General features: G+C 41.5%; 2 protein-coding genes across 2 annotated transcripts in view; one reads left to right on the forward strand and one right to left on the reverse strand.

Moving 5' to 3' along the window:
• Positions 1-6930, forward strand: part of pde5ab (phosphodiesterase 5A, cGMP-specific, b) — a 57457-nt gene extending 50527 nt beyond the window's left edge. Inside the window, exons 17-22 of the mRNA XM_061066298.1 lie at positions 768-868; positions 1394-1471; positions 2070-2133; positions 5673-5747; positions 5909-5992; positions 6158-6930. Of these exons, the coding sequence (XP_060922281.1) occupies positions 768-868; positions 1394-1471; positions 2070-2133; positions 5673-5747; positions 5909-5992; positions 6158-6277 (522 nt within the window). The 3' untranslated portion in view covers positions 6278-6930. The remainder of the gene's footprint in view (positions 1-767; positions 869-1393; positions 1472-2069; positions 2134-5672; positions 5748-5908; positions 5993-6157) is intronic.
• A 3140-nt stretch (positions 6931-10070) lies between these two features.
• Positions 10071-13370, reverse strand: mad2l1 (MAD2 mitotic arrest deficient-like 1 (yeast)). Its single transcript, XM_061066431.1, has 5 exons — positions 13238-13370; positions 11596-11742; positions 10969-11089; positions 10656-10759; positions 10071-10525 (listed from the first exon to the last, which is right to left on the reverse strand). Exons 1-5 carry the CDS (start codon positions 13299-13301, stop codon positions 10353-10355), a joined length of 609 nt encoding a protein of 202 aa, XP_060922414.1. The 5' UTR covers positions 13302-13370; the 3' UTR covers positions 10071-10352.
• Between the last annotated feature and the right edge of the window lie 5814 nt (positions 13371-19184).

The raw sequence follows: 19184 nt of genomic DNA on the forward strand, positions 1-19184 counted from the left end.
AGTGTAGGCCGTTACGTAAACAACGTTATCTCTGATGTGTGTGTCACATAAAACTAATCTGGCAGAAACAACATCTTCAAAGTGGGTCACAGTTCAAATCGGTTCAACCTCAGGTAGTCGGCGCTCTCTCCACAGGAAAGCAATAGCTTGATATTGGCTGTTGATGGGGCCCTAATGCTGCTGCCTGCTTGCTGCAGATTTATTATGCCCATTCTGCTCATTTTCCAGCTGCCGACCACGGAACACTCTGGTCGCCCAATAAAATTACAGTTACTCACAGCCTGCTCTGATCTTTATGGCCTCAAAACAAACTACACACACTCCCGACTCCACAGCACCACTTACCCTCACTGGTGCTGGTCACATTTAACACACAGACACACACACACCTTGTTGCAGACCTGGTCGCAGGCAGGGTGTTAATCACACACTCTGAAAAGCACTTGAAATGGACAGGACGTGAAATTATGTGTCAACACGCATGCATGTGACCACTCGAGACACGTGGACTGGATTTGGTTGTAAGATTGATTGTGCGAGTAACTTCTGTCTGGCGTTGTCATAGCAACCCATGGTCGTCTATCACAGTGCATACCGCGGTCAAACGCATAGCATTTACTCCTCAGAGGGTTGCTATCTCACTCTCCATACTTTATTGCACAAACACTGGGGAAATTTTATGTGTGTACTCTGTATATGAGTGTAAATCATTGAATAACATGCAAACTCACAGATTTGTCTCTGCTTCTTTCTCTCTGTCTCTCCAGGGAAACCAGATCCTAAGCGGCCTCTCCCTGGACGAGTACAAGGCCACTCTGAAGATGATCGAGAGGGCTATTCTGGCCACTGACTTGGCCCTGTACATGAAGTAGGTACCAAATGTCAAGCCCAGATGGAAATCTGACTGGAGAGGGATGGAGAGGGCGGGTTGAAGAGGAAAAGTCCATTTAGGCAGCGCGGGAAGATTAGTATTTCCAGCTGGGAGTAGTTCAGAAAAAGTAAAGCAAAGCAGACTCATCTTGTCATTACAGGGCGTTGAAATTCATCGATGTCCCTTAGACTGATTTCAAGTGTGTTTGTTATTCTGGAAAAACTTAATAATGTGGTATATTCAGGTATCATTTTATGGATATTTTATTGGCTGTATTTTGGAGTAAGAAATGTGAGAAATTAAACAAAAACATACACTGCAATGTTGTCAGTAACTTAAAAATATTCAAAACTTTAAGCCAACTCTTGGCTGCCTCAGGCTTTTAATGTGGGCTTTAATAAAAATTACATTTGCTCAATCAAACTTAATTTAATTAATAAATTCTGCCGGTAATTTGATTATTTTTTCAAATTTCAGGGTTTACGTTGGGTCTCATATGTGTGTATATATGTGTGTTGTCAGGAGGCGAGGGGAGTTCTTTGAGCTCACCAAGAACAGCCAGTTTGTTTGGGAGGATGAACATCACAGAGATTTACTGAGGTGAGTAAGAGGACCTGGTCACAGATATGCAAATGTACGAGCGAATAAAACATGAACTTCCTGCTGCGCAGCTAATCCGCAGCATGGCTTTGCCTGGAGTTCATAAACTAAGCTCCAAATAAGCTGTGGGAGCTGTACGTCGAGGAGCAGCACTTGGCTGTTCTCCAAGAAAAAGTTACAACACAAAACTAGTGTTGCTAAATATTTACGGAGAGCAGCTAAGCCCTGCTCCAAAAGTTGCTAGATGTTGCTAGGTTGCGCCACAAGCAAGTTTTAGCATATTGGTGACATAACAAGTACTGTGTAAATATTGTTTTAAACTATAAATCAAACTAAACTTAACTTAATGTTACTACTTTATTAGCCACTCGCCATTGTCAAGATGCATCTTAATCTGCTGAAGCTGTCTAAATATTTTTTTTGAGGGTTGTTGAATAGTCTTTAGGTGCTGGACTAAATTCATACTTCAGTTGTTTGAAAAGTTCTCAGTTGGTGATTTTTAAAAGCTGCCAAACGAAGCGTGAAAGTCCAACTTAACTTTTTCTCCTTGTTGTGGGTGTGTGAAGATCAGCATGTGTCCTTGTGTCGCCCCCCTCAGGTCAATGCTGATGACTGCATGTGACATCTCGGCCATCACCAAGCCCTGGCCGGTGCAGAAGAGGGTAAAGAAAACCAGATCTCTTTACAGACTGTGTGTGTGTGTGTGCATGTGGGCGTTTGTGCCTTTTCCCTGCAGTTTTTTGGCCAATTTACAATCTTCTCTCTTTGTCTTTTCCCTCTGATTTCTGTAGCTGGTTTCTAACAGCTTCTCTTTCTCCTTTATCAGATGTCATACAATGCAATTCCTCCTAATACACAATAGAAAACAATGAGATAATCAGTGGCCCTGAAGAATCGCATGAAGCATTCATACATCTGCTCTGTCGTTGTGACTGGGCTGCATATTGTCGCATCAGTGGCACTTGACACAGTAGAGCAGGGGTCAGCTACCTCTCTGAGACCTGGAGCTATCTGAAGGGTAGAGAATAATACGGAGGGCTACCTGTGTGATATAATGTCCCAGGATATTAACTATTTACTTATCCAGCGTGCTGTTGTTGTGTAAAATGTGTTATCTGAAGACTGCGGACGGAACAGTTAAATCTATTGGCCGACTAATTTACCTTTTTTATTTTACTGTACAAATGACGATTGTTGTTGTTGTCAACTTTAGTTAGGATTTATATATCTACATCATACTTTTTTTTTATGGTATGTGCGATGTTAAACTTATTCAAGCTCCAGGGATTTTTTCACTTTCTTTATATTCTAAAATATGGCGTTTTTGAACAGTTTCCTTGATTTCTCAGAAAATAACTTTTGGATCTTCATGAAAAATAGTTGGGAGTGTGCGATTTGGTGCAAATCTAAATAAGAATATGTATCTGGTGATTGTGGTTTCATCAGGGGACTGTTGAGCCTTGGCAAAGGTGTGGACTCTACTCAGTACTATTCAGGTTTACTTCTTAACTCCCTACTTGCTCACACACTCATTGTTCTCCTCGTGGAGCTGTGTCCCCATCGCCTCATCCCCCTGGTGACCTTCGTTAGTCTGCACCTTGTTAAGAGCCACGTGCACCGGGGAGAGTGCTTCAGCTGTACATGCGTGTGTATGTGCGGTTGGGTTCATTGGCAAGTGAGAGCTCATTAATGAAAGCCGTCCTCAGATGACACCTCTAAAAACATTCACAGCTGTAAACGTGCACACACATGCAAAATGGGTCCTCACTTAAATACATTCCCCTCAGCATCTCATCTGGATCTCATTGAACGTACTATAAGGATTTTTTTTTTTACTGGTTTTGTCTCATTTTACTTTAGCTCCGTCTTTGTGACCTACAACAGCAAAGGAGACAATAGGGTAGAAAACTGGCTTTTTCTAAAAACTATTTACGATGTCTGTGGTCGGGTCAGATGAAGCCATATCTGATATTTCCAATACACTTACATATTACTCTTACCAATCATTTATAAAAAGATAAATTACCTCATTGCAAGGCATCCTGCAAACGGGCTTTCTGTCTTTTTTTTCTACTTCTTCTAAAACAAATGCACATGCTGGCCAGATTGAGATTTATACGACAGGAGACGGTGAGAACACCATCGTTTTGTCCACAGAGGCATCAAAATCACTGGAATTTAAAAGTTCATTGAAGGGTTTTAACAAATCGGTCCTGTCATTTGCCAAAATTCAAGAAAAAGGTAGCAGCAAGGTACTTTCCTTAGATGGATAAATTCAATACTCTGAACTTTAATTTTGAAAACTGGGTTGAGGTCCTTTAAAAGCTTGGGATCAGGAGACATTTTTTCATGTGCCTCAACCTGGCATTATTTTATTTGTGCCTTGAGTTTGTGTCTTGTTTTAATAAATCCCTTGGTTGTGTTTGTGTCGAAGGTTTTCTATACTTGCACGTTTGACTTGCAGTTTGAAAAGGATTTGACTCGGTCTTGAAATAAGACGGCTCGGTGTAGGGATCCAGGTGCACTCATAAGTCCTTCACTCACTGGAGCTCTTTTTGCTCCTCAGGAATTAGAATGAGGAGGCATCAGCTGCTGCATAAACACTCCATTGTTTCTGTGGAAACTGCCATGGGTTTGTTTTTTTGAGGACAGTTGATGAAAAAATTTCATAAGCAATGTGCTCTGCATGGAAATGCTAACATTTAAAGTTAACACTTTGTCCCAGGTTTCCTTAGTTTCTTTAGCAGATAGTCATCAGATTCTCAAATTCAAACTTGTCCAATGTCATCAAATTATATCCCTTTCATATAACATGTTAGTAATTGGCTTAATATATTTTATATTTTACTTTTATATTTTGTATAATTCTGTCCTTTTCTTTTAAAATGGATGAAAGTGTGGAAATGTTGATTCCACGTTTTGATATCACACCAAAACCTATAGTCTCAGTTCAAAGTTAATTAATTTGAGTATAACTTTTTACCCACTAAAGCATCATTCCTCCTGCAAATATATCCTTATTTATAGATCTCAAGAAAAATGGAATACTGGACCATTCTCTCAAGATTCTTGTCTTGACTTCTCGATTTAGATTCCTTTCGATGACCAATGAGCCAAACAGTGCTCGACCATACAGATCCCTCCAAGATCAACAGATAAACGTTCAGGAATCCACTTGGTCTGTCTGGCTGTTCTTGGAAAACTTATAAAACAATATCTGGCCAAGTTATTTTTTCACACGGAGCTAACCTACTCCGCTACGTGCACATACAAACGTTGGTATTTTGAATGACATGAGGTTAGGTAAATAAAGACAAAGTTACTTAGCCTCGCCTGTTCACATTTGCCTCATGATGGGTTTAGTCAGCTATAATAAGTTCTCACTCTCTGCCTCAGTCCCCCCCCCTGCACGTCCTTAGTGCTGAGCCTTGATTGCAGTCTCAATCAATGAGCTGCACACTGCTTCAACACACACGTACACACAAAGTGATACTGATTGGAGCCTGAGGCTGCAGTCAGACCTCATTTACCTCTCTGCAAACACACGGAGAGCATTAACTTAGTGGGGCTACCACTGCCAGACCTCTCCCGCTTTCTCTTTGGTTTGTTCTTCACGCTCAATATACTGACTTGTACCTTCAATTACATTCCTCCTTTCTAGCTGTTTCCTACATCCTGTTGTTTTTGCTTGTTTACTCAATCTGTTTCGAGTCTTACCTGCCTTTTAAAATACAGTATAGGTTTAGTCTCTTCCAGATATTCTAGAATATTAAATGTTGATACTGTTGATTCTGGCAGCAGCAGAAGTATTGTGTTGTCTCCATGGCATGAGGTCCCGACTGTATTCCCAAGATCTGCCTTGTAAGGAGTTCATTAAAATACATCCACTGAAATTTAAACTGCCACAAATATGCCAGAGTTTCTGAGGTTAAGCACAACAACAGAGCAGAGCTTTGATTTGCAAAGCTAAAATCTCATGGCATCCAAATCAAACTGAGGATTTGATCCATACGATGACAGAGAATACTGAAAGCTCGGTTTGAAAAGTAAAGCCTTGATGGAATTTGTGTTTAACCGCAATAGTTTAACATCAATAGTTGGTCTCATATTAAGATGTAAAAAGAAAAAGACATCCTTGCCAATTTTGGTTTGAGGTTATGGATTGTTTATATAACTTGTCTTTCTCTTCCGTGTAATGCAGATTGCAGAGCTGGTGGCCACTGAGTTCTTTGAACAGGGGGATAAGGAGAGGCAAGAGCTAAAAATTGAACCGATTGTAAGTATTGTCACTTCAGGAGATACTGTGTTTTGTGTGATATGGGATGAAATCTCTTCTAAACAGTAAAACAGCTGCTGTGGTGTGCCTCAGGGATCTGTTTTGAGTCCTCTTGTCCTCTTTAACTCTTCCTGTGTTTTGTTTCCACCCCTTCACTTTAGGACCTGATGAATCGTGAGAAAAGAGATAAGATCCCCAGCATGCAAGTGTCCTTCATTGATGCCATTTGCATTCAACTATATGAGGTAATTGGAAAAGCAAAAAGAAATGGTGGACGTTCACCTTTTTACTATTCACTAGTTTGAAAGACACTGTCAGTAGGTCTTTCATTGTGAAGAAATGTGAATCAAGAAGTTAAATGAATTTTTATTGTATTCAAAAACAACCCTCATGAATTGTATTTGTCACAGACTTTGGCCGGCATGTCCGAGAGTTGCTCCCCCTTGTTGGAAGGATGCCAGAAGAACCGGCAGCATTGGAAGCGTTTGTCTGAGGAGTGCGAGAAGGAACCGGTCAACGGCCTGGTGTGATCCCGGAGCCAGTTCGGCTTTTCAACCTACACTAATTTCCAGGGCTTTTTCCCTGTTCAACCTGGTCTCACAAAGTTTCATGAAATTGGCATGATATACATACATACACATGAAAGATCAAATATCCTTCGTGAATTGGAAGTCACATTACATTTTTTAGATTATGGTTTGGTGAAAGGAAAGGGCAGATGCTCCTGGATTCAACTTTTGAAATCTTGGAGCAGCTTCAAGTCCCAGGTTGTGTCGAAAGGTTTGATAAGACTTTCAAGTTTGTTGTCTACTTAGTTATTTTCATAGGTATGTCCATCCTTCCATTTTGCAATAATGAGGTTTCACTCACCCAGTTCATCACAAGGATCTGGGAATACAACATACTAACTGGGGAAGGCAGCTGGCACTGGTGCTAACTTGGTTCAGTAGGAAATATAGAATCAATATATATTCAGAACATACCTGGTAGAAAAACCGTGTCTCACTTTTGTTCTGTCTGTATAGAAGTTGAATCGCACAACTCCAGGTGTACACATGGCGACAATGTGTTTGTCCTCCATTTCTGATCATTGACGCCACAACACAGCATCCCGCAAGTTTTCTGCTCAAGATGTTTGTCTCATAAACATTAATTTACTTCTTTTCACGTTGGCCAGCACAATTTCACAGCTAGGAAATATTTGCTAAGCATTTTTTCCTAAAACACTATAATGATTATAATTATAATATTTTCATAGAACATATATAAAGGTAGCACACGCATCTTGTAAATATGACATGCTTTGTGTAATTTACTGTCTTTCAACGTTGACCCCTGTGGTAAAAGTGAGGCTAGCTTAATTAGCCCTACATTAATGATTACTCTTTGACTGCCAACCCCATAGGCACATTCAAATCAGAAGTGTGGGAACATATTGGTCATATTCCCACATTTTTACGAGCATTGAGACATAAATTACTGTATTGCTACACGAGGTAACAGACATTGTTGTCCATAGAGCCTGACTGCAGACGGTCCACGTTTTCTTCCCAGATCTCAACTTTACTGAGTGCATATAAGAAATGGGCCGACCTATGAAAATAATGTAATACCCCTTGTTTAATACCTCTAACAAATTCTTCATTCAACTTAATGCAGCTGTCAAAGTCTCACGACAATGAGTGAGTGAGCATGACATGCTTCATTTCATCAAACTTTGTGAAACCTCTCTTCTTGTTGTCACTATTCACTCACCAGAGACAATAACAGTCGGCACTAAGCTATATTTATTACAATAGCCATTTTTATTTTTGCACAGAGTGGCTTTCATCTTGAAGTCTCACACACACTATCTCTCACGGGTAGTGAACCATAGCGGCGCACTGGATGGTGAGACATGGATCCTCAGGGATCAGCACCATTCCAGTGGGCTACAGATATTTACTATATACTTTACAGAGTGTCACAATATTCTGATATGTTCCATATGTCTTTGATCACAGCAGACACACTACAAGGGTTTGAGTCTTTTGTATCGTTTTTTTTTTCACTCACTGTCTTAACTATTGCATATTTATTTTTGTTTTATATATTTATTAGAGTTTCTATATTGTAAGGTCATCCATTTGTCAAGAGCACACGATTCTTTATACAAGAAATGTAGTTTTCATACTTAAAAATCCCATCTCTGCTTTTTCGAACGATCTTTCTTAGGAACAACTCTTTGCAGATGACATTATGAAATGTACTGTATTGTGTTATTTGATTTCTATTTTTTTTTTTTTATGTAAAATAGCCAAAGACTAGGCCCGCAATTTCAAATGGAAATTGGTCTAGATACTTCCACTGCCTTGTTGTGATAAAATAGGACCAATTCACAATTTCCAAAAAAAGTATATATATTTTATTTGTCCACATCTCCATTAATGCCTTTCCCTGAAAAAAAAGGATGTTTTTTACGTCCTGTTTTTATAACTGAGCATCGTTCGGATGGAGGACGGTTGTAACTCAGTACTTTGATGACACTTGCATTTGAGCCAGCGGGGGAACATTGAGTGAACTTTTTTAAAACCAACAAACAGCACAGAGGTGTCGTAATTCCTATTTGCAGAAAATCCGACTCGCTGTTCGGCAAACACACAGTGACATTAATTAATCTTTAAATTGATTTGATTCAATTAATGTACTTGAGTTTCACTGAAGGTTAAACAAACTGGCTCAGAAGGTTTCTCTTGAATTGGATAGGACGTTCTCGCACATCATGTATTTCTGAATGTATCGAGGCTACAGTTTATGCTGACACGCTAAAAATCCCACTTGGTCATATGCAGCAGAAACCACTGCTGTCTGATGGTTCTGCTATATTACCGATCTGCGGAGACATGGCCAAAGGTTTCAGTGGTTCCCAACCTACTGATCTGGACCCTCCCACAACCAGCACACCCCACCCCCAGGGGTCCCAAGATTAATGTGAAGGCACAGATGGATGGAATAGAAAAACAATTGTTGTCTAAAGCAGAACATTTTCTCAGATTTCTTGCCTTTTGTAGTGTGAAATACGTGTTTCAACAAATCCTTCAAATTCACCCATATTCACCCCTTAGTGGAACAGCTGTCTTGAATGTTCTCACGTGGACTGGGAACGTTTTGGTAAAAATAAAAACAAACCTGTTTTCAGCAAACCCATTTTCATCATAACAAAAGAAGCCAAAGTTCTCATATGTGCCATTTAAGAGATTTGCGGAAATATTTAAATTAGTAATAATTTTGGTAATTTAGGGGTGCACGATATTATCGGGGCTGATAAGACTGAGCAGGCGATAATCAGCTACTCAATTTCAACTTTGTTTACTTAATAGTTTTCAAGGATCTGCTGAAGTCCACACTCACCAACCTGTGGTGAGCCTGTTTCATTTGAAAGGGCCACAGATGAGAAAAGGTTGGGAGCCACTGCCACACAGAGGAGAATAGTGCATGCAGCAGAGTTCTGTCCATCTGCTCGGTGATCAGCAGCAAAGGGTTTCTGCTGGATATGTACCAGTGGATAACAGTGTGTCAGCAGAGCTTTAACCACTCAAACACAGGATTTCACCTTCTGCTTTGAAACGTAGATCCTGAGTTTATTTTTATTTTTCATTACCATTTTTTGTTCTGCATAGAAAGGTAAGGGGTTTAGAATAATGGAGGAAACGTCTCATCAGTCGCTATGTATACGCACAACAGGTGCCACCCATGTGCATTTTTATTAACAGCAACAAACAGGCCCTACAGCCTGGTCTTCACTAAAGCACTTTTGTAGACGAACATGCTCAGAAAGCTTGTTTGTATCTGTGGTTGTTTTGTACTTAGTCTGCAGGAGTGCAGTACATGTGCCTGTCACCTGACCCCTGTTTGTGAAGATTTCCTCACTGCTTCAGTCTCTGGCTTGTTTCAGAGAAGTTTGCTTCCCTCCTTGTTTTGTTGCATGTACACCAGAGGGCATTACACCAGAGAGGAAGGGTTTTTCTTTTTAAATAAAAGACAAAGACTTGTGAGTTGTCTACTGCAGGCGAGAGAATCTAATATGCTGATATGGTACTGTGATGAAGGAGGTGTTCCACATCTGCAACTGTCGACACCACTGAACACTGTGAGCCAAGTCAATGGTTTGTCCCATTAAAGAATAATGCTTATTCTCTGTTTGTTGTTGTGTAACTCAGCACACTGCAAAGACACAACTCCAGATTCAGTTTGTGTTGCACTGCCACCTTGTGGTCAAAAGCTATAATACCATGAAGAACCTTGACTATAGACCCAAATCATATGGATTTTTTATTACATGTTATAAAAGTTGTACATACAAACCACTAGCTTCTAAAATAGAGCTTGACAAGTTGAGAGTAAGAGGAAAAATCAGACAAACCACTTTTAAGGTAATATTTACATCAGAATAGACTGAGGAGCTTGTCTACACGTTCCTGACACGAAGAAGACTAGGTGAAGTTCCGAGAGAGGAAGCAGGAGACGACAGTGAGATAGGACAGGGCAATGTAAAAAACAAAAACAAAACTACAGTTTTCTATAAAGGACACTGGTTGGTGCTTCACACAGCTTCATGGCTGACGTTTACATGGCCTCGCTCCTCTTGTAAGCCACCATGCTATTCACTTTGTGGATGGAGGTGGTGAAGGAACGTAAGCGCACTTCCTCCGATTGGTCGATTATTTGAGGCCCCGACTCCTCCCACATGTCCGGCACCACCAGGTCTTTGTCTGTGTAGACCAGGAGGTCAAACGAACCTGGAAGAGGAGGTCGAGGGCCAGAGGGTGACAATGATTAGTCCATTGATATTTACACGCCCACAATCTTAAACTACAGGAATCAATAAGGAGAAAACATCTGTAGGTAGATAACCACAGGGTTACTCACATGGCGTCTCCAATAGTGGCAAGAAAGAAACTGTGGCTGTTATCTGTCTGATGATGGAGCGGATCTCGTCATGAATGGTCTTAATGGACTTCTCTCTGGGAGCACTGGGAAACACAGGGGAGCTCGGTTTAAAAACATTATCTGAAGAACTGTGGCCACCATGAACACACGGGCCTGTGTTCATTAAGACATTTGGAGTAATTCTGCTTTTAAATGTTACAAATCCATAATAATTTATGATTATTTGTTATATCAAATTCTGTTCCGTTCATTAAGAGGAGGCTGTTAGTTGAACCACAGTAGAGGAGCTGACCTGCTCTCCTTGGCTGACTTGTCACACTCGATGTCAAACTGCCATCTCTCCAGCACCTCGTTGGTTTCCAGGCACGTGATCACCAGCACCAGCTTCTGCACCGTGCACTCAAACAGCCAGTCTGCGACACAGAGAGACACACGATCACTGATCAATCTCAATGGCATCTAATGGAGAACTGTCCAAGATAAAAACAGTCAAAGATACATATTCGTTATCTAAGTTTACTTAGATCACATTGAGAGCCTGAGGACGATACTTGATTTATTTTTTTCCCTACTATGACCTTTTATAGAGGGGATTAATTACAAAAATAATAAACAGGTAACTGACACAGAGAAAGAAATTGTTAAATGAAGCCATAGTTTCAACCTTTATTTGGTAACTACACATTAGATTTCACTAAAGGAATTATGTCTAGCTCCTTATTCTCTTTCATATTATTTCATAAATAATAAGATCCCCCATAACATAATTAACTTCATATCAAAGTGACTGAACCCAGTTTCTCTCATGTTTTCAATCTTGGCCCTTCAATGGAATTCATCTGGGGGAAAAATAGTTTAAAAAATAAGAATGGGGCTTTTGAAAATGAAGCCAAAAGAAAAGCTCAGACTCTGAAGTTACCTTTTAGCTGAGACACCACGTTGGTCAGGTAGTCCTTCAGTTTGTGGTCAGTGGTGAGCTGGAGGCTCATGTCGTAATGGGTGACTCTGGTGAAGGTCTCGGCAGGATAGATGCCTCGCTGGTACAGGATGCTGTTGATGCCGAAAGCTGTGGTGGAAAGAACGAATCAAATGGGGGTTAACATGACAAAATATGGAATACATAAACCGAGACAGTTACGAATACGGCAAGGGTTATTGTGGGAGCCTCCTTATTTAAAGTGTTCCCGTCTGCACGAGGTTATTAACCCCAAAAAAAATGATCAAAAATGTCCTTTATTCCACCAACTGTTAAGTTATTTAACATGCACAAAAAATATTTTTTATATAATTTCCCCTTTGCTTCTCTTCACTGGCCTCATGTAAATTTGAAGATGTTACTGTTGACTTTGAAGAATGGTTCAGAACTTGTACTGAGGTAGGTCCTACTCGCCATTCCACAGTCTCGGCTGAGGACCAAAGGTGACCCTGAGATCTGTCTGTCAAACTCGTCATCCTCTTTTAATTTTATTTTAAAGACACATTTTACAGGTCAGTTTTCTCTTAGTTCTTATCTTTCAGGCGATTTTAATCATTTTACAAGGATTTATTTAATCTTGTTTCTACTCGTTTCTCATGTGTAGCTTTTTAATTGTTTTACTAAACAACCTTTACTGTATCTGCTTTTTGCAGTGTGATCTTCAAACTGCCTCTAAATTGTTTCCTTATGGGTTTTTTCAACTTCTCTTTCAGAATCAACATTTGAAATACATCCTACATAACTCCCTTCCTATGTGCCCTTCCCCCACCCGAACCCAGACGCACCCCCAAATATTTAACTAAACGTCTGTAAACAATATTGAGTAAATAACACACAAAACAAAAACAATGAATAAATAAACATGTAATGTCCACTCCTTATAAAACCAAGTGCAGCAGCTCTGTGCTATACTAAAGGAATTATGAATCCTCAAGGTCAGTTATTTGGGTTAAATTGTCATAGTATGCAAGAAAAGGCCTCCACGCCCTTTAACCTGTATCTGTAACTCCCCTCAGTGTATATTTAATCTGTTCAAGCTTCAACAGAACATGATCTCCTGAAGCCATCTTGTATGAGATGGTGGCACCGGCCTTGTTGTTGCCCTCATGTTTGCCTTCAGATTTGTATTTTTGTCTTGTAGAGCACCTTATAGCTGTGTTTTGAAATGTTCTATACGAATGAAGTTTATCCTTATTTATTATTTTGTTCAACTACATGTCAGATGACGCATTCTAGCTTTCTGTACGAGACAGTGAATCGTTAATGTTGGTTGATGATAACCAGCACAGCTCTTTCTCCTGGGTGTTGCATTCTTCAAGAGTGAGCTCCACGGTGGGCGGTGCACACCACGTCGACAGTTTAAATGTGAACTAACGCAAACCGACTGTGGTTGGTTGTGAGCTGCAATAAAGAGAGTGTGGTAATAAAGAGAGAAGCAGAAGATGGAGGTTCTGTGTTTTCTCCTCGGTGTTCGGTGGAGCTCCTCCTGAAGCTACATGTAGCATTAGCTCCGACTGGCTGCGTGTCCACGGCTGCGCCACGAACTGTCGCTTTAATCCCATGAATCTAACCAGTGGATACTCACAGAAGAACTCGGCCACCAGCTCGGCGCTGCCCTTCAGAGTGATGCCTTTCAACGTGCTCGTCATCTTTCCTCACGCTTCTGCTCGATCTCTGCACGATGAAGCCTTGCTGTGTTTTTTTCAGTCTCACCTTCAGCTACCCGCCGCCCAGTTTGAATTCTGTCAGCTGACACCGCTGCGCATGCGTATAGGGTTCCGGCGCTTGGTTGATGACGTATTTAGCTGCGCTTACAAGTATTTGGCAATAGAGGGCAGTATACGTCAACGTCATGCCACCATCTTTAAATACATCAAAGTTTAGCTGAGTGTCAACATAGTTTTCAATCTGTGCTTTTAATGTCATGTTTAAGTGGAACTTTTTCACACTAGAATTCATTGTATTAGGTAGAGTTGTATCTATCTATCTATCTATCTATCTATCTATCTATCTATCTATCTATCTATCTATCTATCTATCTATCTATCTATCTATCTATCTATCTATCTATCTATCTATCTATCTATCTATCTATCTATCTATCTATCTATCTATCTATCTATCTATCTATCTATCTATCTATCTATCTATCTATCTATCTATCTATCAATCCGTCTGTCTGTCTGTCTGTCTGTCTGTCTGTCTGTCTGTCTGTCTGTCTGTCTGTCTGTCTGTCTGTCTGTCCGTCCGTCCGTCCTTCCATCCATCCATCCATCCATCCATCCATCCAACCATCCATCCATCCATCCATCCATCCATCCATCCATCCATCCATCCATCTATCTATCTATCTCTCTCTCTCTCTCTCTCTCTCTCTCTCTCTCTATCTCTATCTATCTCTATCTATCTACATATCTACACCACTCCTTTACATCTGTTTTGGATGGAGAAATGCATTTTGCTCAAAAACAGTTAAAAAGAGGTTTACATTTCCCATTAATGACACAAACCACAAACGGGGAAAATCCTGTTTCATAAACCCTTAAAATAATATTTAAGTTCAGCCTCACACATAAATCCCCATTTGTCCGTGTATCCATCACCTGCATGTGCTGTAAAGCTGGAAACCCGCTGCCTCTCCAGCAGCTGAGGGAAGAGGTGACTGTAAAACCCCACTGCAGTGAAGTCATCATACAGAACATCTTTCACAGCCTTCCTCTCGCTCTTTGACAGTTTCTTTTTCCTTCACCACATACAGGCGCGCTGCCATTCATCACTGGCCCCCTCCAAAAGCCCCATGAACACCAACATAAAGGAAACGGCCAAGCCCCCCCATGTGAGACTCCAGGAGGCCCAGAGCTGAGTTATATGCCAATGACGGTCAAACAGCCTCAGTTATAAAGCATCCAACACCCTTGTATATTAACAGGGGTGGTGCTGTCTACTTCCAAAAAACACAAATACAGTTTACATGACAATGTTTTAGGAACTGGTTTCAATCTCCCGCATGTGGGTGGAGACCTTCGGTTTGTTCAAAGAGATAAACGTTGTAATATGAGTAATAAATCTGAATCCCATCATCCCGTGTGCTCTGGGAAAAACTTCACAGTTGGTATTCTTCCGATGCGTGACATTTAAGTCAGTCTGTTTTGAATTACACAAGCCGGGTAACACACAGCGGCGAACACAACTTGCAGAGGGTCGTGCAATGTCCAACCCCTGGAAGAGTTGTCAGTTGGTTTGTGGTCACTCTCAACCGCCGGCTGTGGGATGGAGCGTTAAAACACTGACTCTGATCCCAGTGTCACTTTGACGAGTCTCTGCTGGTCTGAACTAGCAGCTCCACGGCTTAATATCGACAGACCTCAGCACCGCCACAGTCAATGTTTCACAACAGAGACTGTGGGCGCTGGCATCGGGCCCGCTCACAGAAAAGCCTCTCTATCTGTCTGGCATCATGAACGTGATATACGCTCTGCTTGTAAATTATTCGGTGAGGTTTCTTTTTTAAACCTCAATGCTGCACAGGAGAAGTGAAGAATGTGGCAGACGAAAACCAAATAGTGCCAACCTTTCTTTAAACTGTTGCACACGCAAAGGTGAAGCAAATATCACAGTCAGAGCAGAGGTTTTAGTGACCTCCTCCCTCGTGCTGATTGGATTTAGTGTCAGGGTTATAGCCACTGATGGACTCGGGTATGACAAGCTCACCTTCACACCAAATGTTGGCCTATAGGTTGGGAGTGTTTTGTGTGTGTGACTTGACATTTGCTGAGCCAGTACGTGGGTTGGTGAAGGACTTGAACTGCCAACTGCTCATATTGTCAGTAAGCCGAAAACAACGGGCGATCTCGCTGCATTTCCTCTTTTTTTTTGAGGCAGATGAAATGAATGCTTTGGAAATCCCCACGCACAAAGAACACAATGAACAACTGAGTTGGCTGAGAACTTTCTTTCAGTAAAAACTATAGTGGGAATAGCATAACTGTCAGGAGACGGAACTCATCACATCCTCTTTGGGGAGAAATAAGCAGAGATAATATGTTTAGCCTAATGGATGCTGCTAAAAATCCTGATGATGTTTTCTTACACCTGACATCTATTGCACTTCTGTCCGTCCTGAGAGAGGGATCCCTCACATGTGGCTCTCTCTGAGGTTTCTACATATTTTTACCTGTGAAAAGGGTTTTTAGTAGTTTTTCCTTACTCTTGTTGAGGGTTAAGGACAGAGGATGTCACACAATGTTAAAGCCCCATGAGACGAATTGTTATTTGTGAATGTGGGCTATACAAATAAAACTTGATTGATTGATTGATTGAGATAACTTTTTTCTCCTTTATGAATCACCACATGGGAAATACAAAATACAACAGACATTAAATAACATGAAAGAAATACAAATTCAAAGTATTTTTTTAATAACAAGATAAGAGCTGGTGACGCAGCATAGGATGGTCTGTGATTTGTTTGATTGACAGTTGTGTCTAATGAGTTAATTAATGTAGTGCAAGCTGGAGATGAGTTGGGAATGTATTGTTGCTTTTAGTCGCAGCTATACAAGTACGCAACTTCAGGTTGAGGACGCTCAGTATTCCATCTGAGCAAATTATCGTAAATATCAAGCATGTCTGATATTTAAGCTCTGACACGATCGGCTGTTCCCTTAGGCCACTTGTCCTCCTCCGCCTCTCACACTAGGACAGTGAGATTGTCCTTTGTTAATATGCCAGTGGGTTCAATTCATTCATACTTGTCAAGTGGTCCAGCAGTTTCACAGACTGACATTTGCCTCATGTGCTTATTTGGCTCATCTCGCACTAGAAAGTACAAAACACTCCCAGTCCTCACGCACAGGCAGGGAGGGGGCGTGTCCGCGCTGTCAATGATCCCATGCCGACCGCACAGAATATGATGAAGTGCCGTCCCTGTGCATTGTAATGAGGTGTTTGCCGCACATTCCTGTCCTGAAGGTGAAGGGTTTGTCCCACTTGGAGCTGCCTGACGTGCGACAATCCGCTGGCTGGAGCCGGGCCTCGTGTTCCTTGGCTCCCTGCACGCAGCAGCTGGAGCTCTGCAAATTGCTTTTCATGTCTTATTCACACGCAAACACACACACACACACACATTCCTGCAGACGCACAAACCAAATGTGAGCACATTGTATACACACACAAACTGTACAGAGGATGTTACTGTCTAATAAATCCATTTCTCTGTGTGTGTAAGTGGGTTTCTGTCCATCTGCAGCCTTTGTGTCATCATGATGAACAAATCCTTACCCGTGTTTCACTAAGTGAAGTGGGGCCTCGGACCAAGTTCACCAGTTTCAACCTTTTTAAAAGTGTTTCCTTGTAAAGTTCCCGGCTTGTGTTTGTCTTATAAAGACACAAAGTTTCTTCCTTTCGCCACAGAGTTTATACGACGGCCTACGGCCCCATTAGGCTCTGTCCAAACACGGAGGCCCCATCCTCGGACGGATCGCCCTCCAGAGTAAACAAGGTGTAATTGATGGTGGGTGGGATGAGAGTGCCTCCAGCTCCTCAGTCATTGTCGAGCCACCTGCATCACATCCACACACAGCGGCTCCTCCCTGGAGATGTACAGATCTCCCCGAGGAACTGTGGGAGTCCAGCAATGTCTGCGAGCTGGAACATTAACAAACAGCACACGCACCAGCTGGGGAAGAGGGAAGTGGGTTTTACTGCTTTCCACACTGACCCTGAATCAGTCTTAAAGCTCCACTTTGCAGTAGTACCCTTTAAATAATCTAGCTGGTGTCATCCATACATGTCCGACAGCAGAAGTTTTAATAGCCGACATCCGCTCTGACATCCACAATACTCTTCATATAACTCTTGGATTGCAGGTATCATTCTTTGCTGAAAGTGTCCTCCCTACCTTGGACCAAACATATGGATCGCCCCCTGGTGGCTGGCAGCAGTATAGGTAATAAATCCCACCACCTCCATGTTAGCAATTAGGCCATGCGCAAATCGAAACGGTCCAAAGTGGACGATTTATGTTTCTCATTTATAGTTTCTGTCATTTAAGGTAGCTCCTTTCACTCTGATGTATATTTAAGTGTTCATGTTGCACATACATTTGGTTTTAATTAGTTATTTGATGCTATAAAAACATGGCAAAACTGATCGTGGTTCCATTGCTTCACCTCCTTGCAATTCAAAGCATTCTGAAAAAAAGCTGAAAAGTGTTTGAGAGACAAAATGTAATAACTTCAAACTAAAAATAAAGTACCTTCATGCCAGCAGTACTTGCTGCTGCAAGGATGTGCTGGTCAGGGAAGGTCCGGGGGCCATTTTTCAGTTCCAGCCAGTCCCTGATCACTAGTGAGGCTCTAACCCTAACCTCTGGTTGGATGTTTTTCCAGTGCATCTGTTCACATTGTTTCATAACAGTTTCTCCGGGCTTCAGGAATGACTGCCTCTCCCAGACGGTAACCTGCCACGTCCAGCCCAGTCTTTGTCTGATTCGGAAGAACAATTTGGAAAACTCTTTTCTTGATCCAGTCTCCTACACAAAGCGTTCAGCCTGTTCCCCTCACTTTCAGACTCTGCTCTCCAGCCACTTTGAACTTCAATGATCACTTCTTCAAAAAATAACTTTGAAAGCATGTTCATGTCTTAAGTCTGGGCGTTCTGCCTCAGAGTCCAGCCAACTGAGAAACATCATAAAAATAAATCTTCAAGATATCAAGTGATTTTATGTGTATCTGGTACTTTTGAAGTAACAGTAACTTATTGACATTTTAATTTGAACAAAAGCCTTTCTCCAAATACTTGAGGTCCTGACTCAGAACTGACAACTTGGACAACACACCTCCTGAAACAGACATGACTCAGAGATCACTTTGTTCACTTGTATAGTGAAGATATCACTTGGTGTGGGAACTTGATTGGTTTTGATTATACAGTAGCTGTGTCTCATTTCACGGGCTGCTGTATTTGTTCGCCGATTGCAAATGGTTTCGAAGGCTCCTCCAAATGCAGTCGAGAAATGTGTCCTTCCATCCCCGAGAAACGAATGGCTTCTTCTCAGCTAAACATATCCCACAGTTCATAGCGATTTGTTGACAATCTGGTTTTCAAAGAGATAATGGCATCGACAAGCAACGAGACGACCAATGCTTTAGTATCAGGCTTCAACTCAACTGAACAGCTGATGGTGCACATGTTATAAAATAACAAGGGGCATTAAAACGTTTTTTACCTGTCCAACTGCAGCTCTGTTGCTAGGTAACATAATAAGGGCACGACGATCATAGATCCGTACATCACGGAAATCCTCAGTAGAACAGATTGTCTCGTTTTGTTTCGGCCATCTTGGTCCACCCGGCCCACATAGGCCGAGTCATTTCGAAAGATGCAGTCCCTGAATTGGGAATCAACTAGTGTGTCACAAAAATGAGAGGCTGGTGCCTGAAGGTTTTTTACATTACTCCTAAGAGAGAAGCGATAGAATATTTGATAAGAGATTCCTCAACATGGGAGCTCAGCATATCTGTGCTTGCAGA

Source organism: Limanda limanda, chromosome 22 (assembly GCF_963576545.1).
Source record: "Limanda limanda chromosome 22, fLimLim1.1, whole genome shotgun sequence".
Lineage (NCBI taxonomy): Eukaryota > Metazoa > Chordata > Actinopteri > Pleuronectiformes > Pleuronectidae > Limanda > Limanda limanda.